Here is a 26,921-nt window from a genome sequence, read left to right as displayed (position 1 = left end):
TCTAGACGAGCCAAGAATATCAAATCTCAAATAGCTCCTAGCAAAATGAGATCGACACGTCCAACTGCAAGCATTCCACTAAGCTTTTATAACATTAAAAAGCATGCATCAGTGCACCATAGGCAAAAAGACTTCCACCACAAAAGAAAGCACTTTATAATTCCAGACTTCTTTACCTGTGGCTCAGAATATGTGGTATACTGTCTTGCATGCCCTTGCAGCCTACTTTATGTAGGCCGCACCATACGCTTGCGCCGCAAGCGGTTCGGAGAGCACCGCACCTGGTCAAGAAGGGCAGCGATGAGCACAGTGTACCAAGACACTTTAAGGAACACCATGAGCAAATGTCCTCTGGACTGCGGGTGTGGGTCATAGTCTATCACACACACACTCCCGACTGCCGAACGCTATAAGGGTCTGTGCGAACGGGAAAATTACTGGATTTATACATTAGATACACTATCGCCAGGAGGCCTAAACGAGGGCATCGAAGTAAATGTTTTTTTATAATTTTTAACTATAATTTGATATAATTCCATATAATCCCCCACATCTTGCGCATTATTTTCCGCATTTGCTTGTGTGCTTACCGCACTGTACATGGTATAGATTTTGTTACTTTTCTTCTAGCCGATTGTAAACGTTTTGACTTTTGTATACGTTCCTAGCATTTGCCCGGAAACCGTAACTGCTTTTACAGATTTTGTTTTTTATAACTCTGTTTACATAAGCTCGTCAAGTCCATCAGTCTCTCATCCCCCCCTCATTTTCCCCTTTTTTCACATGCAGGAGTATACATACCAGTAAGGGCACACAAAGTCCACAACACATACATTAACCTTTTTTTAATCATCCTTTTTTCCTTTATTATTATTTTCATTTTTATTACATTTTATTATTATTTTTATGTTTATTTATTTTTATTTTATTTTTTAATTAAAAAAATTCTATTTTGTGCATTATTATTTTTCCATTCATTTCCTAATTTTCAATTCAGATATTTGTCCAAAAATCCCAGGACAGTCGTCCCGTTTTATCCCCCTTATATATTCATGATTAGTGATTTTCCAAGAGTGGTCCCACGTTTAGAGTTTAGAAAAAGTTGAATTCAAAATCAATAATTAAAAATTAATATGTACCCATACAACCTATCTCAATTATCCACCTCTCAGCAAGTACATACACTTGAGCACTATAGATTTAATTACAAGTATATCAACATCACCAGAGCTCTTTCCCAGCCCCTCCCCATTCCTCTTATCACAGCCACACAGACCTAGCTCATCCCGCTTGATGTTTTCACAACTTCCATGGTTACAAGATTTTTTATCCTATCATGATCTAGCCTTATGTATTTATTCCCATTTCTATCATGGCCGCCAGCATAGCCTGACGAAGGAGCATGCATGCTCTGAACGCGAGCACCGCCCGCCTGCATCGTTCCCGGAAGTGACATCTACAGCGATGTGCCGAGCATCACGGAGTCCCCTCTCCTGCGTTCCATCTACCAGGAAGTGTCCATCTCCCATAGCACTATCGAACTTGCACAGGGACACAGGACCCCATAATTGAGGGCAAACATCTCCAGCACAAGACCACCCTTTACACCAGGGGTTGACAAATTTGCTTGGAATCTAGGAGCCAGCTTAAAAAGTTAGGAGCCAGGTCCGTGACGGCGATCCGGACCTGTCCCTGGCCTGACATGGAGACGAGTGAGGGGAAGATAGCCTCCAGCCCCCCACCTGTCTCCAAGTCATTGCCCATAGCTCTTAGAGGGACATTTTTTTTTTTTTCAAATGACAATTTTTTTTTCAATTGCATTTTAGTGTAAATATGAGATGTGAGGTCTCTCTGACCCCAGATCTCATATTTAAGAGGACCTGTCATGCTTTTTCTATTACAAGGGATTTTTACATTCCTTGTAATAAGAATAAAAGTGACACAACATTTTTTTTAAAAGAACAGTGGAAAAAAAAAAAGTTAAAATAAGCCGAAAAAATAATAATTTTTAAACGCGCCCTGTCCTGCCCGCATATAAAATCGGTGTTCGAACCACACATAGGAGGTAGCGCCGTGATCGGTAGAGCGAGAGCAATAATTCTAGCCCCAGACCTCCTCTGTAACTCAAAACGTGCAACCTGTAGAATTTTTTTAAACGTCGCCTATGGAGATTTTAAAGGGTAAAAGTTTGTCGCCATTCCATGAGCGGGTGCAATTTTGAAGCGTGACATGTTGGGTATCAATTTACTCGGCGTAACATTATCTTTCACAATATAAAAAATAATTGGGCTAACTTTACTGTTGTCTTATTTTTTTATTAACTAAATTATTTTTCCCAACAAAAGTGCGCTTGTAAGTCCGCTGCACAAATACGGTGTGACAGACAGTATTGCAACAACCACCATTTTATTCTCTAGGGTGTTAGAATAAAAAATATATATATAATGTTTAGGGGGTTCTAAATAAAGGGAAGAAGAGGCAGGTAATATAAAAACAGTCATTAGCATTGCTGGTTTGTCATACCAACGGCGACCACAAGAGGGCGCCAGATTCCATAGGGAATCATAGGACCGCAGAAGGCCTCAAAGCCGCGGCCTAAATTTTCGGCCGCCGGCGGAACGGCCCGACGCGATCACGCTGGGGGGGTCCACAGAGACAGGATACCCCCAGCTGTGCTGCCCCAGGCGCAAGGTCGCTATTTCTAGTCGCCAATGCGACCTGGCGCCCGGGTTTTGTCGAGCCCTGCTTTACACCCAGGAACACACGGATGAAAACACAGAAACTGACCCGCTGTTCAAATGTCCCATAAACCGTAGGTTCCAATCATTAGTATTTCGATAATTTTTTACAGAATCTGTAAACTCCCCAGAGCACAGCAGGTCATCTATATAGCGACAATTGAATCTAGTGGCCAGACGAAATGGGCTAGTATCTCCAAAGATGCACACCCTCTCCCACCAACTCATGTATAGGTTGGCAAGAGAGGGTGATAAACGAGCACCCATAGATGCGTCACATCTTTGGAGATAAAAAGGGAAAAAAATATGCGTCAAGAGATAACCAAGGCACTCACAAATGTATTCTTTATGTATAGATGTACCCACTGTGACTGTCCAGAAAGAACCCGACCGCCCTCAGCCCCAAGAAGGTATGGAAGAGGAGTACAAGCTGGACACATCACAGGTGATCCACACATTCCCATCCACACTTTTCATTTGGTCACATAAATTTAGGAGCCATTTGGTGTGCCTTAAGTAGCTGGGTAGCTCCTTAACCAACAGCTGTAGTTAGCAGTAAACCCAAAAACCTAGATGTTCATTTAGGAAACCTATCCCAGCCACTATGGGATGACCCATTAGGGGAGAAATCTCCTTGTGGGTCTTAGGGAGATGATGGAACACTGAGGTAATGGGAAAAATCAGGAATCATGTCTTCAACTTCGCTCCCAGAGAGAATTCCCAAACGGACCCCCTCGACAGAAAAAGTCAGACGGAAGCTTTTCATCGTATATTCCGATTGTATGCCTCATCTGACTTTTTTTTTTTTTTTAAATCCTGACGGACCTAGAAATAGAACATGTTTTAAATATTTCCAAAGGAACCAATTCCTATTGGGAAAACCGCTCGTCTGTATGCTGTTCCGACAGACCAAAAACGATGCATGCTCTGAAGCAAGAACGAGACAGAGGCTATTGGCTACTCCCTTTTTCCAGTCCCGCCATACGTGTTGTACGTCACTGCGTTCTTGACGATCGGACTTTGGTGTGATCGTGTGTGTACGCAAGATAGTTTCAGTGGAACTCTGTCGGAAAAACCTTCAGAGTTTATTCCGCCGGGAAAACCGGTCGTGTCAATGTGGCATTAGTTAGTTTTTAATAGGAAATATAAAAAAATAGAGAGAGAAAGGGGCAGCAATCCGCCACGAGTAATACTAGAGACCAATGGAGCCACCAGGAGCCAACCGATGAAGCAAGGAAGCAAGCTGCTTGAGCGGCCATTAGAATTCCACCTGAACACCGCAGTCTGTCACAGTTCTTACAATCCTGGGATATGCCTTTCAGGAGCTAGGCTTTGCCTCTTTCTCAGTCTAATCTGTCCACTAACTTCTGGGGATTAAAATAGGTGCAACTGAGTCAGTCATTCAAAATGAACCCTTCATGTACCAAACTGCTGTGTGGATTATTCTTGCTCAGTGAACTCAAATACCTAGTAGTTCTCTAAGTGTTAATATTGTAAAATATAAAATAAAGCTAAATGCAAAGCAAATGTGAAACATGTTGAGAAGGCATACCAAAAACTGTTTGGCAAAATGAATAAAAATGCAATTTTTACATGTAAGTATAGGAAATATACTGTATATTTATTTCATGTATATCCCAAATGTGCATATGTCTTAATCTAAAACACATACCTGTAACAATAACTACAATCTATTAGCCGCTTTTTTCACTCTGTAACATGACTATGGGTAAAGGAAAGGACACTAAACAAGGGAGAAAACTACAGTATGAGGATAGAAGACCAGTCACCTTGCACAAGGAAAGAGAACAGAGCGAGGTCTTTATTAACAGAAACTCTTGTACTGAGGCAAAGTGTGGAAGTTTTTTATGCAGAATTACTGCACAGAACATTGAGAACTTGAGACCAAAATTAAAATAAGAATATACAGTATCTCACAAAATTGAGTAAACCCCTCACATTTTTGTAAATATTTTCATTATATCTTTTCATGTCACAACACTGAAAAAATGACTTTGCTACAATGTAAATAGTGCGTATACAGCGTCTATAACAGTGTAAATTTACTGTCCCCTCAAAATAACTCAATACACAGCCATTAATGTCTAAACTGCTGGCAACAAAAAGTGCGTACACTCCTTAGTCAAAATGTCCAAATTGGGCCCAAAGTTTCAATATTTTGTGTGGCCACCATTATTTTCAAGCACTGCCTTAATCCTCTTGGGCACGGTTGCCACTGGAGTCCTCTTCAACTCCTCCATGGCGACATCACGGAGCTGGTAGATGTTAGAGACCTTGCACTCTTCCACCTTCCGTTTGAGGATACCCCACAGATGCTCAATAGGGTTTAGGTCTGGAGACATGGTTGGCCAGTCCATCACCTTTAACCTCAGCTTCTTTAGCAAGGCAGCAGTCATCTTGGAGGTGTTTGGGGTCGTTATCATATTGGAATACTGCCCTGAGGCCCAGTCTCCGAAGGGAGGGAATCATGCTCTGCTTCAGTATGTCACAGTACATGTTGGCATTCATCGTTCCCTCAATGAACTGTAGCTCCACAGTGCTGGCAGCACTCATGCAGCCCCAGACTGTTTTGGGTCAAACCAGAACCGTTCGATATTTTTACATCTGTCTCCCTGTTCAAATTATGTTATACATTTCAGGAGTCTTCAAGAGGGGGGGAGGAGTTTTCTTCGCTAAGCACACCCCCTTGCATTTTTTTTCAGTAAACTTCAGCACTGCTTGAAACTTTGTAAAACTTTTTAAGGCCCCATGCACACAGTAGTGCTCCAAATATGCGTTTTTTCTCTGCCAGAAATTGGCAGAAAAAATGCATCTAATATTGTGTATGTATGCATGTATACTACTGGGCAGAATATTAATTTATTCTGACAAATAAAATAATATTACTATGTGCATAAATATCCTCATGTACATAGTCACTGTAAATAAAATGCAGCTGCATTTATGGACATTAAAAAAATGCCACACGCCCTAAGCCGTGGACAGGACATGGTTCCGGTAATCCATGTCCTTAGTCTGCTTGTCTTCAACAAACTGCAGGCTTTCTTGTGGATCATCTTTAGAAGAGGCTTACTTCTTTGGACATTTTCACTTGGGGTGTACTCACTTTTGTTGCCAGCAGTTTAGACATTAATGGCTGTGCGTTGAGTTATTTTGAGGGGACAGCAAATTTACACTGTTATACAAGCTGTACACTCACTACATTGTAGCAAACTTTCATTTCTTCAGTGTTGTCACGTGAAAACATATAATAAAACATTTACAAAAATGTGAGTGGTGTACTCACTTTTGTGAGATACAGTACACGGTTTAAGGACACATATAAAGAATTTCTGAACACCTGAACCATCTAAAAGTCCCAAGGAATGGACACGTATTACAAATCTACAGTAAGTACATTGAACATTTGTACAAGATACTTCTACTTACTGTTATTTTCTGGTAAAAACATTGTAAATATACAGGCAAGTCCAGCAAACATTAGAAAGCCAGCTGTGGATTTTCCTCGTCCAGACCTGAAAAATAAAGTCAGGCGTATTTATAAATCAGATGGTTAAAACAAAGATAATATACTAAACAGTAATAAAAATTTTTTAAGAAATACTAAAGCCCCATACACACGAACAGATTCTCTGCTGATTTTTTCCTTCAGATTTACCAAAACCACGTAGTGCAAGGGCCTGCCTGATTGCATACAAATTGAAACTCCTAAGGTTTGACCTCATATTATATGGTTTTGGTAAGTCTGAAGGAAAAAAATCAGCAGAAAATCTGATAGTGTGTATGGGGCTTAATGCGCACAACCAAATACCCACTACCTACAAAAAGTAAATACCTAAAAAATGCCGGGAAGCTGCCAACATATAAAAGTGATCTCTGCACAGTATCAGGAATATTAATTAATGATGTGGCGCTACCTCACCTACTAAACTCCTTGAATTTTAGTTTTAGTTTAGTAGGTAAGGTAGCGCCACATATCATTAATATACCAAGCAGAATGACTGCTAGCAAACAAACATGTCAACCTAAAAAAATATATATATTAAATTATTAAAACACATATATATATATATATATATACATACATATATATATATGAAATTATTTTTGACTGCTGTGAGTTATTCTACAAACTGAAAATTTGTGAATGTAATTCTACTGGTATATGTCCAGCTTTGCTTCGTGATTTGAAGATCCATTTAAGATCCAGAATTTCCTCCAGCAATCGCCTTCCATATCGGCTTTTTTTCCCCATATTCTCCAGCTTCATGTGAGAATTTTATCAAAGTGTGCAGAGGAGGGATCAACAAGGGGAATCTACAGCTCTAAATCTGGACATATGCATATGAATACTAAACAAAGCTGGTCAACTTCTTTTCAGAAGAGCGGTGAGAGTCAGATACCAGGGTGTGTAAAAACATTGGGGGTTATTTACTAAAGGAAAATCCACTTTGCACTACAAGTGCACTTGGAAGTAAAATCTCTGTAGAACCGAGGGGGCACATAAGGAAAATAAAAACAGCATATTAGCTTGCACACGATTGGATGATAAAATCAGCAGAGCTTCCACTCATTTCAGATCTACCCCTTAGATTTAGAACGACTGCACTTACAAGTGTATTTTCAGTGCACTTGCAGTGCAAAGTGGATTTGCCTTTCGTAAATAACCCCCATTGTGTACAGAAAGCAAAGACAACTCAATTTACACAGTTTTCAGATTCTATCTTGCAGCCTCCAGTTTGAAGATGATTAAAACATATTATGGAAGTGCAGGCTGACTGTCAAGCTGTTAACTGGCTTCATTAGGCCTCATGCACTCAGGAGTAAAAACAAAAAGAAAAAAAATGACACTGCTTAGGGCGTGTGGCATTTTTTTAATGTCCATAAATGCAGCTGCATGTTATTTACAGTGACTATGTATATGAGGATGTTTATGCGCATAGTAAGGGTGCATAAAAACAATTGCCCTAAACCTGCGCTCAGAGTGAAGGTTATCAGCATTTTGTATGTGCGTATGCACATAAATGCATCTAAACACACATATATTAATTGTCAGAATAAATTAATATTCTGCCCAGTAGTATACACGCATACATACACAATATTAGATACATTTTTCCTGTCAATTTGTGGCAGGAAAAAAACAGCATATTTGGAGCACTACTGTGTACATGGGGCCTTAAAAAGTTTTAAAAAGTTTCAAGCAGTGCCGAAGTTTACTGAAAAAAATGCAAGAGGGTGTGCTTAGCTAAGAAAACTCCTCCTCCCCTCTTGAAGACTCCTGAAATGTATAACATAATTTGACTAGACCTGGGAACCAAGGAAGCCACTGAAGAATTGAAACAACTGGCAACTGGTTCCACTAGATTTTAGTTAGAGGTATCAGAGTAAGGGGGCTGAATACAAATGCACACCACACTTTTCAGATATTTGTAAAAAAAATTGAAGACCATTGATCATTTTCCTTCCACTTCACAATTATGTGCCACTCTGTGTTGGTCTATCACATAAAATCCTAATTAAATAAATCTAAGTTTTTGATTTTAACATGACAAAAATGTGGGTAAGTTCAAGACATTTTATCTCTAGTGTGGTCAATAGCACTTGTGGGGCAATTCCCTAGCTAATCGACACCACTTGACTTTGCCAGATGATACTCAGCATGTCCAATAATATCACTCAGACAGAAGGATGACAGGAAGAAAATCTCAGTGTAAAACTACTCCAAAAAATGTATTGTTAACAAGAAACAGACACTTAACATAAAGACTGACCTAAATTGTTTTTATCGCAGATTTTTAGTACAGCTCATATTCTTTACCTTTATCTGTAATTTTGATTAATTTAGGTCTAAATTTATACCTAAATTTGTGTTGAAAAGTCCAATAGTTCATTTAGAAACATCCAATACCAGATTTACAACGTATCAATGAATACTACATATTGTGTCTCACGCTACCACTCAATGTCAGTATTATGAATAGATAGTCAGTGGTGTCTGAGCAAACATCATATATGTATTGTGGGGAAAATAATTATTTGATCCTCCGAAGATTTTGAACGTTTGCCCACTTACAAAGAAATTATGGGTTTATAATTTTTATTATAGAGCTACAAAAAGCTGACAGCTCTCAGTGGCATGGTATGAATGGAGTATTGAAGTATAGCTGCAATGATCCACAGTCAATGACCGATGAAGACATTGGTAGTTTAGTCAACGCGTCAAAGCTTGGTATAAGTAGCCATGATATAATTTCCGCTGATGTCATTTCCGGGCGCGGACTTGCACCTCACTTCCAGTCACGGAGCATGTGACGGCCATCATGCCCCCACATATACACAAAGCAGTTTACACCAGGTCCTGGGTTGTAAAGCACAACAGTAAGCGAGTGTACATCTGTGTCTTTTTAACAATACATTTTTTGGAGTCATTTTATGTTATAAGATTTTCTTCCTGTCATCCTCTGAGTGATTTTATCGGGCACGCTGAAGCCGCGTACACCTGATCAAACTATCCGGCGGAAAAGTCCGGCGGACTCGAGCCCACCGGACAATCCCCCCGTGTGTGGGCTCCGACTGACTTTTTTTTACCCAAAAGTCCGGCGGGGAACTTAGAAAGTAGTTTTGACTCAAAAACAATACGGCCGTGAGTGTGCTAGTTCGCCATACTTTTGAAATGAACGGACTTTCCCACACGGAGAAAAGTCACTTCATTTTGAGCGCGGCTCCAGGTAGCCGGGATTAGCGAAGGAAGTCAATGTCGCCGCCTTAGGCAGCGAGATTGACACGTCGCTGGCCCAGTCACCTGGTATGGACTTAGCCCTTGTACACACGGTCAGAGATTCAGTCGGAATGTGTCCGATCAGAGCGTTTTGTCGGATATTCCGACTGTGTGTGGTCTGCATCGGACTGTTTCTGTCGGAATATCAGTCGGACCAACTTTTCCAACTTGCCGGAAATATTTTCAGACAAAATGCTCCGATCGGACGTACTCCGATCATGTGTAGAGAATTCCGATCGGACAAAGTGCCACGCACGCTCAGATCAAATTCCTAGACCAAAGCTATTGGCTACTAGCGTGAACATAGTCCCGTCGTAACAAAATAACGTCATCACGTCGGATTTTCCGACAACTTTGTCTGACCGTGTGTATACAACAGTTTCGGACAAAATCTGTCGGACAAAATCAGACGGATAAAATCCGACGGATTTGGTTGTCGGAATCTCCGACCGTGTGTACAAGGGCTTAAAGGGGAAGCCCTACGCCGAAAAAAAATTTTGGGGTCTGCGGGAGGGGGGCTTATCGGAATCCGGGAGCCCCCTTTAATAAGGGGGCCTCCAGATCCAGGCCCCCCCACCCTATGTGAATGAGTATGGGGTACAATGTACCCCATACTCATACTGGTACAGCTCAGGAGGGGGGGCACTCGCTCGTCCCCACCCCCTTTCCTGACCGTCCGGGCTGCGTGCTCGGATAAAGGTCTTATATGGACCTTGGGGGGACACCCACGCCATTTGGCATAGGGATTCCCCTTTAAGTCCATACCAGGTGACGGGGCCAGCGATGTGTCAATCTTGCCGCTGAAGACGGCAACATTGACTTCCTTCGCAAGTCCCGGCTACCTGGAGCCGCGTTCAAAATGAACGGACTTTGCTCCGTGTGTGGGCAAGTCCATTCATTTCAAAAGTAAGGCGGATAGTCCAGGGGACTATGTCCACCGAACCTAGTCCACCGGAAAAGTCCCGTGTGTGGGCAGGTCCGCTTGTTCGGAAATTTGGCGGACTTCCCGGTGGTTTGTCCGCCAGACTAAGTCCGCCAGATAGTCTGAGCGTGTGTGTGCGGCATGAGTGTCATTTGGCAAAGTTAAGTAGTATAAATCAACTAGGGAATTACCCCACAAGCGCTATTGACCTCACTTTAGATCGTTGGTCAATTATATATTGCGAGTGGTAGTCCATGTAGGGGACTAAAAGCACTGTGTAGTGGAGCCCAATGTTATGTTCATAAGGAGCACTGACACTTTATTGTATCATCACATTGGGACTGTAATATTGGAACTTTCAGTATTGTACGCCAGTTTTTAAAAAAAAATATTTATCAGAGTCATATATCACATTTTGTATGTTTATGATATGTGCAGTTTGTTTAGGGGTTTTTAAATATGCTGTGTCTTATGTAGACACATTCTAACTGCATCAATCATTTTAAGTTTCACCACATTAATGCAGTATTCCAAATACTTAAAGCACTTTGTATCCAAGGAGCAGAGCAATTTCTTATTGCATTCTAAAATGACTTAAAAGGCACAAACACAGCCTCAATCCACGCACACGTATACATACAAATGCTACTAAAACCTGACATATATACACTATTCTCTATATAGAATATTTTCTTAATGTTTGATATCAAAAATAAAATGCCAGAACAAAAAAGGAAGATATATGGGCACATAAACCCATTATGGTGTCTTATTCTGTATAAGGAAGAACACTTGTATAAATCCCTAACTGCTAACAATAACATTTTATCAAAAACCATCAAAAGCTTATTATATTGCATACAAAACGTAAAAGCCCATAAAGGTGTAAAATCCTACAGAGCATAAAATTAATCGTATGGTCCCCATCACCACAGAATTGTGGATGAAAAGGTTTGAAAGGCATAATGAAGTCATGAGACATGCGTTACAATAAAGCAGACGTTATAGCACTTGCACTGAGACTGAACAGAACTCTAGAATATTGGTAATGCTGGAATAAAGCCTTGATTATTGATATGTTATCGTTGTGTGGCTGCTCTGCTCTTTCTACAAGATCTAACAGTGGGCAAAGATACTAATTAAACTTTCTTTTTGATTATGGTTTAAAATTGACCAGCTTAAAGATCTATGATCTTAAATGCATTCTTAAAGGAATTAGAGAAGATTATGTGTGTTAAAAATTAACAAAGATCTCTGTTCTACAAATGCAGAAAAAAATGACTATCTATTAAAAGTTGTCCTATATGTGACGTACACTACATAGAATTTATGCTCAGATCAGCAGAGGCTAATAGCAGTTCTAAACGAAATGACTCTGAAAGTCCAGTTTTTCCATACTCACCAAGACTTCTCAATAAAAAATAGGCAGAGAGGGAATGCTGGAACTTCCACAAGGCCAGACAACGCCACATTCAAATAGAGATTGCCTTTTAGATCCCCAGCGTTTAAGGTCAAGCCATAATACACCAGACTGCAGACGTACCTTGAAGAAACACATCATCATTGCTGTTGAAAGGTTTACAGATTTCAAGGGCTGCTTCCATGAAAGCCAATTTATCAGGAAAGCACTCAGACAATAAAGAATGGCTGGGGTGAGAAGAATACTGTTTCTTCCTCTGTTACCTGGTAAGTCCCTGATCTATTAGCAGCATGTTCCCCCAACATCACACAGGGAAAAGAAATGGTATTTAAAAAACACATTATATAGCAAGTAAGTTCTAAAATACACATTAAGGTGTATCTTGCATTTAACAAATATCTACATATGATTACTGAGAAAATCACATATTCTAACACTAGGAACTGCCAGCCTAGCTTAAAGAGGAACTCCAGGTACAAACACAACTTTATAAATCGTTAGCTGTAAAAGAAAAAAAAGTTACCTCTGGACAGGTGTGTTAAATTTCAAATAGAACTACATACCGTATATACTCGAGTATAGGCCGACCCGAATATAAGCCGAGGCCCCCAATTTACCCCCAAAAAAACTGGCAAACTTATTGACTCGTGTATAAGCCGAGGGTGAGACATGCCTGTCCATCCCTGTGTGTGTGTCCGTCCATCCCTGTGTGTCCGTCCATCCCTGTGTGTCCGTCCATCCCTGTGTGTCCGTCCATCCATCCCTGTGTGTGTGTGTGTCCATCCATCCATCCATCCCTGTGTGTGTGTGTCTCCATCCATCCATCCATCCCTGTGTGTGTGTGTCTCCATCCATCCACCCATCCCTGTGTGTGTGTGTCTCCATCCATCCATCCATCCATCCCTGTGTGTGTGTGTCTCCATCCATCCATCCATCCATCCCTGTGTGTGTGTGTGTGTCTCCATCCATCCATCCATCCGTGTGTGTGTGTCTCCATCCGTGTGTGTGTGTCTCCATCCGTGTGTGTGTGTGTGTGTGTGTGTGTGTGTGTGTGTGTGTGTGTCCAGCCTACCTGTGTCCCGAGCCTTTGTCCCGAGCCTCCGTCCCGTGTCGTGCCTTGCCTTCGTCCCGTCCCGTCCCGTCCCGTGCCGTGCCTTGCCTTGCCTCCGTCCCGTGCCCTCTTCGTCGGCGGCCATTGTAAAATTCAAAAGCCGCGCCTCCTCCTTCGCCTGTGATAGGCGGAACACTGAATTTCCCAGCAGCCTGTGTTCCGCCTATCACGGACGTCGTATCATCCTCGTCCGTAGTACGAGGATGAGCGGATGCCCATGATAGGCGGAACACAGGCTGCTGGGAAATTCAGTGTTCCGCCTATCACAGGCGAAGGCGGAGCCGGAGGCGCGGCTTTTGAATCATAGAATGGCCGCTGTCTGTCTGCTCGACACGCTGATCGAGCGGGCAGACAGCGATGACTCGAGTATAAGCCGAGGGGGGCACTTTCAGCCTCAAAAAAGAGGCTGAAAATCTCGGCTTATACTCGAGTATATATGGTAACATTTGCACATGCCAGAAAGGAACATCTTTCATTCCCATCATGCCTAGTCATGTCTGTGAGATGTCAGAGTTTTACAATGCCTCATGGGATGCGTAGTTCCGCAACAGCTGGAGGGCTGTAGTTTGAAGATCGCTGCTATAGAACAATGCCCTGGGAGTGCTCAAAATGGTCAGCTTTAATTCACATGCGTTAACTGTTTAAAAAAAAAAAACAGAGCACTTTTTCAATTTGGCACTGCACTAATTTAACTGGTAATTGTGTGGACATGCAATGTAGTACCCAAATAAAATGTGTGTCCTTTTTTCCCAACAAATAGAGCTTTCTTTTGTGGTATTTGATCAACTCTGCGTTTTTTTTTGTTTTTTTTCGCTATAAACCAAAAAAATGTGACAACTATAAAAAAAAACAATATTTTTGAATTTTTGCTATAATATCCAAAAGAAATAATTTCTTCATCAGTTTAGGCCATGTATTCTTCTACATGTTTTTGGTAAAGAAAATCACAATAAGCGTATGTTTGCCTCCCCTCTGGGTTTTTTATTTTTTGCGATATAAATCATAACTAAATATAAAAAAAAACTCCAATGATAAACTCAATTTTAGTCATACTTTTCCTGAAAGGCATGTTGGCCCACTGAATATTTTATTTTTTGTGTCACGAGTGATTGAAAAATGACAAAAAAAACAAAGTTGTCACTGAAATGATACAGTATATTGCTTACACATGCCATGGGCATATGTGGAATTACTCCACAAAATACATTCTGCTGCTTCTCCTGAATAAGGAGATACCACATGGGTGAGACTTTTTGGGAGCCTAGCCGCATACAGGACCCAGAAGACCAATCACCATCTTCAGGATTTCTAAGGGCATTTTGGAAAGTAGACACCGTAACCTATTTGCTGAGAGCAATATATCATTTAGTGACAACTTGTAACAAAATATAAAATATTTCATGGACTCAACATGCCTTTCAACAAATGGCTTGAGGGGGCTACTTTCCAAAAATGGGTCATTTGGGGGGGTTTTGAACCGCCCTCGCATTTTATGCCCAACATTAGAAGCTTATGCCACACATCACCCATTCTTCTAAACACTTGAACCAAGTGAAGTCCTCTCTGACACTTTTTGTTTACATGAAAAAAATATTTTTTTTGCTAGAAAATTACTTTGAACCCCCAAACATTATATATATTTTTTAAAAGCAGAAGATTAAAATGGTGGGTGTTGCAATTTTTTTTCACAAAGTATTTGCGCAGCGATTCCTCAATTCAACACACTTTTTTTTATTTCAATGCACAAAAACACACTATATTGCCCAAATGTTTGGTGAAATATAAAAGATGATCTCACGCCGAGTATATAGATAACAAACACAACATGCTTTAAAACTATGCACTCCCACCCGTGCAGTGGCAACAAACTATATACATTTTTAAAAGCCTTTATAGGTTACCACTTTAGATTTACAGAGGAGGTCTACTGCTAGAATTACTGCGCTCGATCTGAGGCTCGCAGCGATACCTCACATGCATGGTGCAATTGTTGTTTACATATGACACAAGACCGACACTTTCGTTCACCTTTACGTGTGGGCACAGGGAGACAGGGGTGCTTTAATTATTTATTTTTAATTATTAATTTTGCTTTTTATTTCATTTTTACACTGTACCTTTCATTTTTTTTTAAATATAATTTATATTATCACAGGGAATGTAAATATCCCCTATGATAGCAATATGTAATGTAAGGTACTCTTTGAAAAATTCAAATTTCATGAAACTATCGATGCTCCCCGCTGAGACCACCGCCTGTGGAAGCGAATTCCACATCCTTGCCACTCTTAACAGTGAAGAACCCTCTACGTAGTTTAAGGTTAAAACTTTTTTCTTCTAATTTTAATGAGTGGCTAAGAGTCTTGTTAAACTCCCTTCTGCGAAAAAGTTTTCCCCCAGTGTATAGATTGCATTCATATTTTTGCCACCCAAATGCATGATTTAAAATTTTTCGACATTGAACCTCATTTGCCATGTAGTTGCCCACCCCATTCATTTGTTCAGATCTTTTTGCAAGGTTTCCACATCCTGCGGAGAAGTGATTGCCCTGCTTAGCTTAGTATCGTCTGCAAATACAGAGATTGAACAGTTTACCCCATCCTCCGGGTCGTTTATGAACAAATTAAATAAGATTGGTACCAGCACAGAACCCTGGGAGACCCCACTAGCCACCCTTGACCATTCCGAGTACTCCCCATTTATCACCACCCTCTGAACTCGCCATTGTAAACAGTTTTAAATCCATGTACTCACCCTATGGACCATGCTCACAGACCTTATTTTGTACAGTAAACGTTTATGGGGAACTGTGTCAAATGCTTTTGCAAAATCCAGATACACCACATCTACGGGACTTCCTTTATCTAGATGGCAACTCACCTCCTCATAGAAGGTTAATAGATTGGTTTGGCAAGAACGATTCTTCATGAATCCATGACGATTACTACTAATGATACCGTTCTCATTACTAAAATCTTGTATATAGTCTCTTAGCATCCCCTCCAAGAGTTTACATAATATTGATGTTAGGCTAACTGGTCTGTAATTCCCAGGGATGTATTTTGGACCCTTTTTAAATATTGGTGCTACATTGGTTTTTCTCCAATCAGCTGGTACGATTCCAGTAAATAGACTATCAGTAAAAATTAGGAACAATGGTCTGGCAATTACTTGACTGAGTTCCCCAAGTACCCTCGGGTGCAACTCCCAGTGATTTATTAATGTTAAAGGGGTGTTCCAGCGGAAAAAAACAATTTTTAAAAATCAGCAGTTACAAACACTGTAGCTGCTGACTTTTAATAAGGACACTTAACTGTCCAGGGCACCTGCGATGTCCCCCCCCCCGGGGCCGAAGCTTCACTGCCCGTTTCCTACTGCGCATTCGCGAGTCGTGCGGCGCTTTGTGAATGGGGTGTGCTGAACTCTGGGACACACAGTTCCCAGAACACACTGCGCCATCTTCCCCAGAAGACAACTCGAGGAGGAGAAAAGACGGAATATCACAGCGGAGTAGGAAGAGGCAGATTAGGAAGACTGCCAAGCAACAGGGGTTTCTGGCAAGTAATTTTTTTTTTTTTTGTTAATGTTTTTATTTTTTTAAGAATATTAATGCTATTTATTTTTTTAGTGTGGCCCTCCACTTTGTTTGCCAAGTCTAATTTTAATTCTATTCTCTGTTAATCAAGGGGGTGCTCCCTGTGATGTGTTATGAGGATAAACACTGCAGTTTTGGTTAATAAAGCCCCCCGATTCCCTCGTGAAGACTGAGGAGAAGAATAAATTCAATACCTTCGCCATCTCCCCATCCTTTGTAACCAGATGTCCTTCCTCATTCTTTACGAGGTCAATATGGTCTGTTCTCCCTTTTTTACAGTTTATATACTTAAAGAATTTCTTGGGATTTTGTTTGCTCTCCTTCGCTATGTGTCTTTCGTGTTCTATCTTAGCCGTCCTTATTGCACCCTTACATTTCTTGTTGCATTCTTTATAAAGTCTGAATGCTGATGAAGATCCCTCAACCTCGTATTTTTTAAGGCCTTCTCCTTTGCTTTTATATGCATTTTTACATTGGAGTTAAACCATCCAGGACTTTTGTTCGCTCTTTTAAATTTATTACCCAATGGGATGCATTGGTTCTTTTGAAATTCAGTGTCTTTGTATTCCCCTTATGTTTTCTATTTGTGTGATTTATACTGAAGCCAATTGACCTGTGATCGCTGTTACCTAAATTGCCCCATATTTCCACATCCGTGATCGGGGCTGTATTGTTGGTAATCAGTAGATCATAAGTTGTACCTGTTTATCTGCAGCCCTCTCTTCTTTGCAGCCTCCTAAGGCTGGGTACACACAGGAAGTTTTCTTTTCGTTCAACCCAGCAGGTTGAATTACAGATCAATGTATTAACCTATCTGATGTTAGTGCAGCGATCTCCCCGCTTGTTTTCATACAAGATTTACACCATTTTTCTAAGTTGATCGATTGAAAAAATGCATGAATTCTGAGTAAGGCTACTTTCACACTCAGACCGCCCCGAGCGTTAGTGGTAAAACTAACAGCGCTTTACCGGGGCTGTGTGGGCAGGAGCGGGGTGGTTTTAACCCCAATGAAGGGGTTAACGGGGGGTTAAAAGCACCCGAAAAGTGCTGCTGCCGAATCACCTCTGCTATTTGATTTCAAAGTGCTGCTTGCAAGACTTTTTTTTTCCATCCTGCAGGTGCACAGCCCCAGTGTGAAAGCACTCAGGCTTGAGAGGTGCTTTTCAGGTGCTATTTTTTGCTCCAAAACGCCTGAAAAGCACCTTTCAGTGTGAAAGGGGTCTTAATGAAGTATAAATCCTGTGTGAAAACATTTATAAATAGATCTCTTAAAATGATCTTAACAGATCAGGTTAATTTCCCTGTCCTTTGGCATCTGCAGAGAAAATTTTCTGGGAGGGGCTTCTGTTACTTCAGTATGAGTCTGTGCCTGCACAGCCCTGATTGGTGGTGGTCAAAGATGGTCAACACTAGCTTTTATTTTGCTCAGACAGCATCTGTATCCAAGGCTTTTTTTTTTTTTTACTTTACATGTATTAATAATTACATTTGATATATTTAATACGGATTTATATTAAAACTAAGCTTTTTTTGTGAGTTTCTTACCTCGCCCCTACAGTGTTTAACAATAGGAGGACATGGAGGAGGAGGGATAGAGGGAGTGACATTTACCAATGTTTATACACCCACATGTGCGACTCTAGACTCCTGTGGACTGCATAGATAAGAAAAAGGAAGAAATGAAGAACTTAGAAGGGAACTGAAGCCGGAGCATGCACAGTAGATGATAATAGGTAGACAGTGGTCTACACAATCTCAGGCTGAAGAGGGGACACAGAGAAGATGGGAGAAGCAACTGAAGGCAGGATCAACCAGGTATATTTCACTCTACACAAAACAAATGTTGTTTTAGCAGTTTTATTTGTATGCACACTCTGTTATATAGCAACTAATTACTAAATTAAGCCATTACTGACTTTCTCCTGTAGCTTTATTGCTAAAGGGCGACTCAGCTGTGCAGAATCACAAAAACATATGTGATTTTCATTTTCCTGCGCACGCCACCATCGCTGTGCTATCATTCACTACATCATAAGCCGAACAGCGAGTCCCAGCCAATTATTTTTGGCCAGGACCGGTCAGTTGATCATATGGCAGAAGAGAGCCCTGTGTTGGCAAATTCACAATTCACCCTGGCATGTTGTCAATCAACTTCTGGGCCACATCCTGACTGATGGCAGGCCGTTCTTGCATAATCAATGCTTGGAGTTTGTCAGAATTTTTGGGGGGTTTTTTTGTTCAACTGCCTCTTGAGGATCGACCACATGTTCTCAATGGGATTAAGGTCTGCAGACCTGTTTTGTTCCCCAAGCCATAGTTATTACTTTTGCCTTATGGTAAGGTGCTCCATCATGCTGGAAAAGGCATTGTTCATCACCAAACTGCTCTTGGATAGTTGGGAGAAGTTGCTCTCAGAGGATGTTTTTGTACCATTCTTTATGCATGGCTGTGTTGTTAGGCAAAATTGTGAGTGAGCCCACTCCCTTGTCTGAGAAGCAACCCCACACATGAATGGTCTCAGGATGCTTTACCGTTGGCATGACACAGGACTGATGGTAGAGCTCACCTTTTCTTCCCTGGACAATGTTTTTTTCCAGGTGCCCAAACATTTGGAAAGGGGATTCAGAGAAAATGACTTTACCCCAGTACTCAGCAGTTAAATCTCTGTACCTTTTGCAGAATATCAGTCTGTCCCTGATGTTTTTCCTGGGGAGAAGTGGCATCCTTGCTGCCCTTCTTGATACCAGGCCATCCTCCAAAAGTCTTCTCCTCACTGTGCATGCAGATGCACTCACACCTGCCTGCTGACATTCCTGAGCAAACTCTCCATTGGTGGTGCCCCAATCCCGCTGCCGAATCAACTGTAGAAGATGGGCCTGGCACTTGCTGGACTTTCTTGGGCGCCATGAAGCCTCTTTCACAAATGCAGTGGAAATGTTTTTTTTATGGGATTAAGTTCATATTCATGGTAAAGGGGGACTTGACAATTTGCATTTACTCAAGAATGTTATGAAGAGGGATCAGATGAATTGCAGTTAATTGCAATCATAAAAACAGGGGCAGCAAACTTTGTGAAAATTAATATTTGTGTCATTCTCAAAACTTTTGGTCACGACTGTATATCATTAGCACTGATCACTTTATTACACCAGGGCGTTTTGCAGGCGCTATAGCGTTAGAAATAGCGCCTGCAAAAGCCCCAAGGGCTTTCACACTACAGCGGTGCGCTGGCAGGACTTCAGAAAAAAGTCCTGCCAGCAGCTTCTTTGGAGCGGTGAAGGAGCGGTGTGTTTACCGCTCCTCCACTGCTGCTCCCCATTGAAATCAATGGGGCAGCGCTGTATCACCGCCGGCAAAACGCCGCCATTGCGGCGTATTGCCGGTGGTTTTAACCCTTTCGCTGCCGCTAGCGGGGGGTAAAAGCACTCCGCTAACGGCCGAAATGCGCCGCAAATCCAGCGGGAAAACGCCGCTAATAATAGCGGCGTTTTACCGCCGACGCAATGGGCAGTGTGGTGTGAAAGGGGTCTTAGTGTCACTGGTGATGTCAGTGTCAGTTTGTTTGTTTACCTCCCCAGCGTCAGTCAGATTGGCCACAGCACATTTACAGTCCCATTATAAGTTGTTGATCACCGCCATTAGTAGCTTAAAAATAAATGAAAACTCCAGTATACAGCCCATCATTTGTAGACAAACCAATTAATATATACTTATTGGAATTTTTTTTTTTTTTTACATGTAGCAGAATAAATTTTGGCCTAGACACGTAGCAGAATATATGTTGGCCTAAATTTATAAAAATACATTTGATTTTATTATTGAATATGTTTTATATCAGAAAGTAAAACTTTTTTTTGTTTTAAAATGTTTTGGTATTTTTTTATTTATATTGCAAAAAAATAAAAAACCCAGTGGTGATCAAATACCACCAAAAGAACACTCTGTGGGAAAAAAAATGATATACATTTTGTTTGGGTTCAGCATTGCACGACCGCACAATTAATAGTTAAAATAGCAGTGCTGAATAGCAAAAAATGGCCTGCATGAAGGGGGTAAAACGTTTTGGTGCTGAAGTGGTTAAAGTAGTCAAATATAATGGATCTATGAGTGGGAATGGAAGTTGTCAAACTAGGTTACAGCAGATTCAAAAAGAAAAAAAAACGTGGTGTTAATACTAGTCAGACACTGCATCATACAGTATACGGTATGTCATTTTTTACTTTTCCCTTAATTGTTAATGTATTAATTCCCAGAGCCATTGAGTAAACCACAGTAATCTTACTCCAAGTGCTCAAACTATAGTTGACCTTTCATTAACATAACAGATGCATGGATAAATAAAAAATACCCTCTGTAAGAGAAATAATGTCACTGCACTTGTATAATGCCACCGGAAATTACAATTAATCCAATTTCTTCAAGGCATACTGAAAATTATAATTCAAAAACTATCGAGAGAGTCAGCAACTTTCCTATAAAAATAGAATGGAGGATTGGGCTGCTTAGCTCACACGTCAACATCAGTCATGAAGGGGGGGCAGTCATCGAAATGATCAATGACAACTTCATTACTAATACAATAGAAAAAGTAAGTTTCCCTCTCTAGTTTCAAGCGCAGCAGTGACAACATTGATGTTGTACAAGTCTGAGTTTTTTTATTGTTCTGTCTAGTTCAAACATGAACCCAAAGGTTCGAATTTTTGAAGAGTTCTGTGGTTTGACTTTTCAGGGCACGTTACTTCTTTAATACTTTCTATTTACAAATACATGGAACATTTTCTTCTGATTTGGTCCCTAGTGCTGCCGTTTTTTTCCTCTACCTCTTGAAATCTGTAGCTTGTATGGCAATTTTCTGCTCTGACAAAATTATTAAAAATGCGTCCAAATTGTTTTTGTTACTTGAACGCCCTCCTTCAGAGCTCGCATTATATCTGGAATAAGAATTGTTCACAAGTTATTATGATTAAAGGATTACCAGCTCCAGGCTAAAAGCAAAGAAGTAAAACGCGTCTTAAATATAAAGACAACTCTTCAGAGATAAATCTTGTCGTTTTAAATTATGCGACTTGACGATTCACAAGACACAGCACATACTCGGTGTACTTTTCTTCTGCAGAGTAATTGCCATCATAATGAGTACTTTGATGAAGAGCCATTTGAAAGAAATGTTGGTGACAGCTCAGATGGAAGCTTCCATTCGGCAGCACTCTGTGTCATTGTCCCCGCTGCCCTAATATGCCAAGATGCTGATCTGCCAAATTTGATCTTCCAATGGCAACTCAAACCAGGTTTACTCTGAATTCTCAACACTCCATGCACACTCTTTAAAACAATGTAAATTACGAAAAAGTACAATCCCCTTGAAATCATTTCCTAAAAAAGAACCTTTAAGTCACCAGAGTCTTGTTAGGCTACATGTACATTTTTACAACCTCTCCTGAACAATTTAACTTGACAGATAGTCACGCATGTTTAAAACGTTGTTTTGCCTTGTTTAGTGGCATTTTGCTGCACTTGGAAGCGTTTTAAAATACCCAAAAATGAAAAACGCCTGTAAATGAAACGTGGCTAAACGCAAGTTACCGCTTTTAGCCACGTTTAGAAGCACTTGGCACTTGAAATGCCTCTAAACTCAGCTTCTGAACCCATTTTTCTTGCATTCCAAAAAAAGCCTCTAAACTCAACTGCCTAGAAACGACTATAAACAAGCCTTTGTACATGTACTGATAAGATAACAGAGGATAGTTCAGGAGCAGTTAAAAAAAAAATGCCAACTGCTTCTAAACGTTCATTAACAGCGCAGTGCACATAAGGTCTTATGCCACGTACACATGACCGTTTTTTTCCGTCAGAATAAACAATTTTTAGTTATAGTTCTGCTGAAACTGACTTGCCTACACACAATCACACCAAAGTCTGATCGTTTAGAACGAGGTGACATACAACACGTACAACGGGACTAGAAAAAGGAAGTGCAATAGCCAGTAGCCAATAGCTGCCCTTGCGTCGTTTTTGGTCCGTCAGAACAGCATACAGACAAACGGTTTTCCTGATAGGAATGGATTCTGTCGGAAAGATTTAAAACATGTTCTATTTCTAAGTCCGTCAGGATTTTCGAAAACAAAAAGTCCGCTGAAGCCCACATATGATCAGAATATCCAATGAAATGATTCTGTCTGACTTTTTCTGCCGGAAACTCCGTAATATATTGCAGCATATCAGTCCTTATGTGCCGGTGTTCTATCGAATAGTGCAGATGGTCGGATATTGCCTCAGATGATCTACACATGCGCTGATTGTTGACAGCATTATCTGGCGGTCAGGAAAGTGCGGAGGGAGAATCTAGTCATCACATTCTGCCTCGCTCTCTCTGCGCATGTGCGAGACATCACTGATCAAGTAACATGGGGAAAAAGATTGCAATATTCAACAGAACACCGCTCTTTGTTGAGCCTCAGATAATGCCTCAGACAATCTGTGCCTGTGCAGTGTTGACGTCGCGCCAAGAGATCAGCTGGAATGACGTTACATCCTGTGCATGCACAGATCGCCGGAGGCATTATCCAATAAGATTTGCTATTTCAATAGAACACCAGAAGCATTCATTTTTCTTTAAAAGTTTTTTCCCCATCTATTGGTTTGCCTTGTAAGTTTGTTGTTTTTTACTTCCTTTAACCTCTTGCTGACCGTAAAACCTAGACACACGGTAGCAAGGTCGTGCCAGATCACGCCTAGTACGTGATTTGACACTTCCAAGTAGGGGGCACACATGCGCTGCCGATGACCCGGCTGTGCTGTAATTGAACACAGCAGATTTCAATCACTGGGTGCTGGCCAATGGATTACCGCCAGCACCCAGCGATCGGCATCAATTTACACAGTACCGAGCTCTGCCTATGTAAACCAGGCAGATCCCTGTCCTGTCAGCAAGGAAGTAATAGATTTTCTTTCCCCAAAAAGCAGGGAATAAAATCGATTACTTCTCCTAGTGAGAGCACCACACAAAGACACAAACACTGGCTAGGCACACATTGCTTAGTAAAACAGCACACAGTACACACCAAACATTGTTAGACACACAGTTATCCACTTGATTGCCTCTAGATGTCTAACCCCTTCCCAGCCAGTGTCATTAGTACAGTGACAGTGCATATTTTTTATCAATGATCACTGTATAAGTGTCACTGGTTCCCAAAAAGTGTCAAAAGTGTACACTAAATGTCTGAATGTCTGCAGCAATATCGCAGTCCCTCGCCATACTAGTAAAAAAATAAACAAAAATGGCAGTATATAGCCCATAGTTTGCAGACGCTATAACTTTTGAAAAACTGGGAAAAGAAATGTGCTACGGAATTATCAATACTCCTAGGGATGGTCTGAAAAAGACCTGATAGAAGCTGCAATTCTGCTGTACACCAAAAATACAGAAACGGTAAATAAATAAATGTGAATTGCGCTAACCTATGAAATTGATATAAATATGTGTAGATAAATCACAAATTATGTATCATATCATGTCTCTCTTTAACAGACAGAATCAGACTACACTGGTCACGAGAATTTCTCAAAGACCATGTGAGTCTGAACCTGTCACCAAATATTGTGCCCAACCCTACTCCAACATTTTGTAATAATTTCTTGTGAAATGTTACCTAGTGTTACAACACTTATTAAATAAACAATTATCACAAATAGATAAAACATAAACAGTCCACCCAAAATAATATGTGAAAAAGTCCACAAAGAATTCAAAGTGTAAATAAAGTCCAACAAAAATTGTTAGCCACCCGTGTGTGAAAAGGTGAAACACACAACCAGATAAGGCTCTTCATATATGTGAACCGTGTTGAATCTACTTTCATGCAAACCAATCAATACACGCTTATTAGGATTTTTTTTTTTTTACCAAAGACATGTCTTTGCCAGGTACCCTTCCCCACTTTGGGAAGACTGCTCCGCATCGCCATACTTCAGAAGTTCGGTCCCCCCCTCCTTCTTCGGGCCAGAAAGAAAGCACAGCATGCTTCACACATCTGAAAGGTTTCACTGTTGGTTTCCCTTAATATGAATGGCGGCAGCAACACTCGTGTGCCAATCTGAAAATCGGCCGGGATGGCAACATCGCGGGATCCTTGGACAGGTAAGCCTCCTATTAGTAGAAGTCAGCAACTGCACTATTTGTAGCTGCTGACTTAATTTTATGTGAAGGGCGGAAGTCCCCTTTAAACCATATATTAATTTCCACATTGTGTTTTAATTATATCTAGCCTACACCTAAGAATCTTGAAGCTTGTAAACTTATTTTGGGAAGATTCCCACACATTTACTTTCTTAAATTCTGTGGCATGTATTCACTATGCCCTGTGAATAAGCATTGCTGTGTCACACATTTCACAGAGCCTGCCGTCTAAACTACAGAGGTGCTGAAAGCAGGAGTTTCAGGAGGCAGAGTCAGTAAGGGAATCACTGCTTGCAGGCAGCAAGGTACCATGGATATGTAGCCCCATGGTACTTTGAATGTAAACAGCAGAGGAGAAGCTGCAAAGCATACAGGGAAACCAGGAAGTTGTGGAAAGAGATAGTGAGCAGAGAGGGAGCAGTCACAACATAAAAGGAGGAGGTTATATTGGGTTGTCAAAATAACCAACGTATGTACTGATGATGGTATAAAATGAAAGTGTATGCCGTGACCATAGAACTTATTTTTGGCATCATAATCTTCCTTTTTTTTTCTATTAAAGTCATTGAAAAGTCCAAAAGTACTCCATGCTCAGACTTTATTTAAGCTTATGAATGAAAACTCTCTAAAAGTATTTTCAAAAAAATAGGCTGCATTCATCTTGCCACCATTTTTAACTGAATTCTCTGCACTGCTATAGATTTTATACCACTAAAACTGCAAAGATCCACCTCCACGCTTCAAGTTAGGGATGGCGTGCTTTTCTTTATAGGCCTTGTTTTTTGGCTCTCCACACATATTATTCATGATAGGAATCATAAAGTAAAATTTCTTGTTGCTCTAAATTCGTTTGTTCCAGAAGTTTTGGGGCTTCTCTAGGTGATGCTACCACACCGTTGCTCTGTCATATATCTCCATTCTCCTTTGACAATCCCTTTCTTTATCATTGTCAATTAAGGATGATGGTACCAGCCCCTACCTTTTTGTATTTATTTTCACTGAGGCAACTTCCTTCCCGGTGCATTCTAGAATACAGGAACCTCCACTGCCTCTCCTCCAGCTCTTGGCTAACACTTTATAAATGCTTCACTAATATGCCTTAGGCGCAGTTAAGGCATGCTACCACTGAAATTAATGTCTGACAAGTGACAATGCCTCCTGAGAGGCAATTCTTAAACCCCACCTAAACACAGGGTAGGAGGATAGGGCTGCACCCATTAGGGAGATTCACAGTCTCCGTATTTGTCCTGTTTACAGTTATCATCTAAAGTGAAAGTAAAAGAAAATCACAAATTATGGTTTGACACCAGAACAGTAACAGAGGGGTAATTTTCCAATGGAGATACTAGTTCTGGTGACTAGTGATGGACGAATTTCCAACGGGACGTTTCGTGGACGCGAACGCGGCCACAAGTTCTCACGGTTCACGGCGGACCACATTGACTTTAATTGCAGGTGAACCTTAAAAACCTCCAGGTCATATTTTCAGCCACAAAATACTTACTAGCTGTGCACACTTAGTCCCACAACATGGACACTGACATAACAAAAGTATTAAGTGAATCTGTGATCGACAACGACAAGCATTCTTTTTTTATCTGTGAAATTTTGACAATTCAGGAGCGCATGAAGGCCATGGAGGAGAGGCAAGATCAGGCCAGGCTATGAAGGGGGTGCAGGAGATGATTAGTGCCACAGTCAGGGCAGCGCCGTCCTGTGCCAGTGTCCCAGTGTGCCAACCTGTGCTTGAGCCCCTCCCTCTGCCTGGCCCTTACCCCCACCTATGCAGGGCTCCACTGCAGTGGTCCGGAGGTGCCAGTCCAGTGCTGATCCTCAGCCATGGTGCTGGCACTGCCTGCTGATTGGCTTCGCCGCTGCTATCTCCCTCACTGTCTGAAACCAACACCGCGATAGAGACTGAGCACTGACACCAGCACCGTGATAGAAAGCACTGACACCAGCACCGAGATAGAGAGCACTGACACCAGCACCGAGATAGAGAGCACTGACACCAGCACCGAGATAGAGAGCACTGACACCAGCACCGTGATAGAGAGCACTGACACCAGCACCGTGATAGAGAGCACTGACACCAGCACCGTGATAGAGAGCACTGACACCAGCACCGTGATAGAGAGCACTGACACCAGCAC

General features: G+C 41.2%; 1 protein-coding gene across 4 annotated transcripts in view; it reads right to left on the bottom strand.

Moving 5' to 3' along the window:
- Positions 1 to 26,921, bottom strand: part of LOC143930192 (solute carrier family 22 member 15-like) — a 539,229-nt gene that overhangs the window by 348,528 nt on the left and 163,780 nt on the right. For 3 of the 4 annotated variants that reach the window (XM_077454241.1, XM_077454242.1, XM_077454240.1), the window contains exons 7-8: positions 11,865 to 12,005; positions 6,189 to 6,274 (exon numbers count right to left, since the gene is read on the bottom strand). In XM_077454241.1, the coding sequence (XP_077310367.1) occupies positions 6,189 to 6,274; positions 11,865 to 12,005 (227 nt within the window). The remainder of the gene's footprint in view (positions 1 to 6,188; positions 6,275 to 11,864; positions 12,006 to 26,921) is intronic. The other variant, XM_077454243.1, reaches the window with a different exon arrangement.

Source organism: Lithobates pipiens, unplaced genomic scaffold (genome assembly GCF_037356315.1).
Source record: "Lithobates pipiens isolate NorthernLeopardFrog02 unplaced genomic scaffold, aLitPip1_a1.2 Scaffold_25, whole genome shotgun sequence".
In the NCBI taxonomy this organism is placed as follows: Eukaryota; Metazoa; Chordata; class Amphibia; order Anura; family Ranidae; genus Lithobates; species Lithobates pipiens.
The sequence above is the reverse complement of the archived record's forward strand: the minus strand, read 5'-3'. Positions and strand labels throughout refer to the sequence as shown.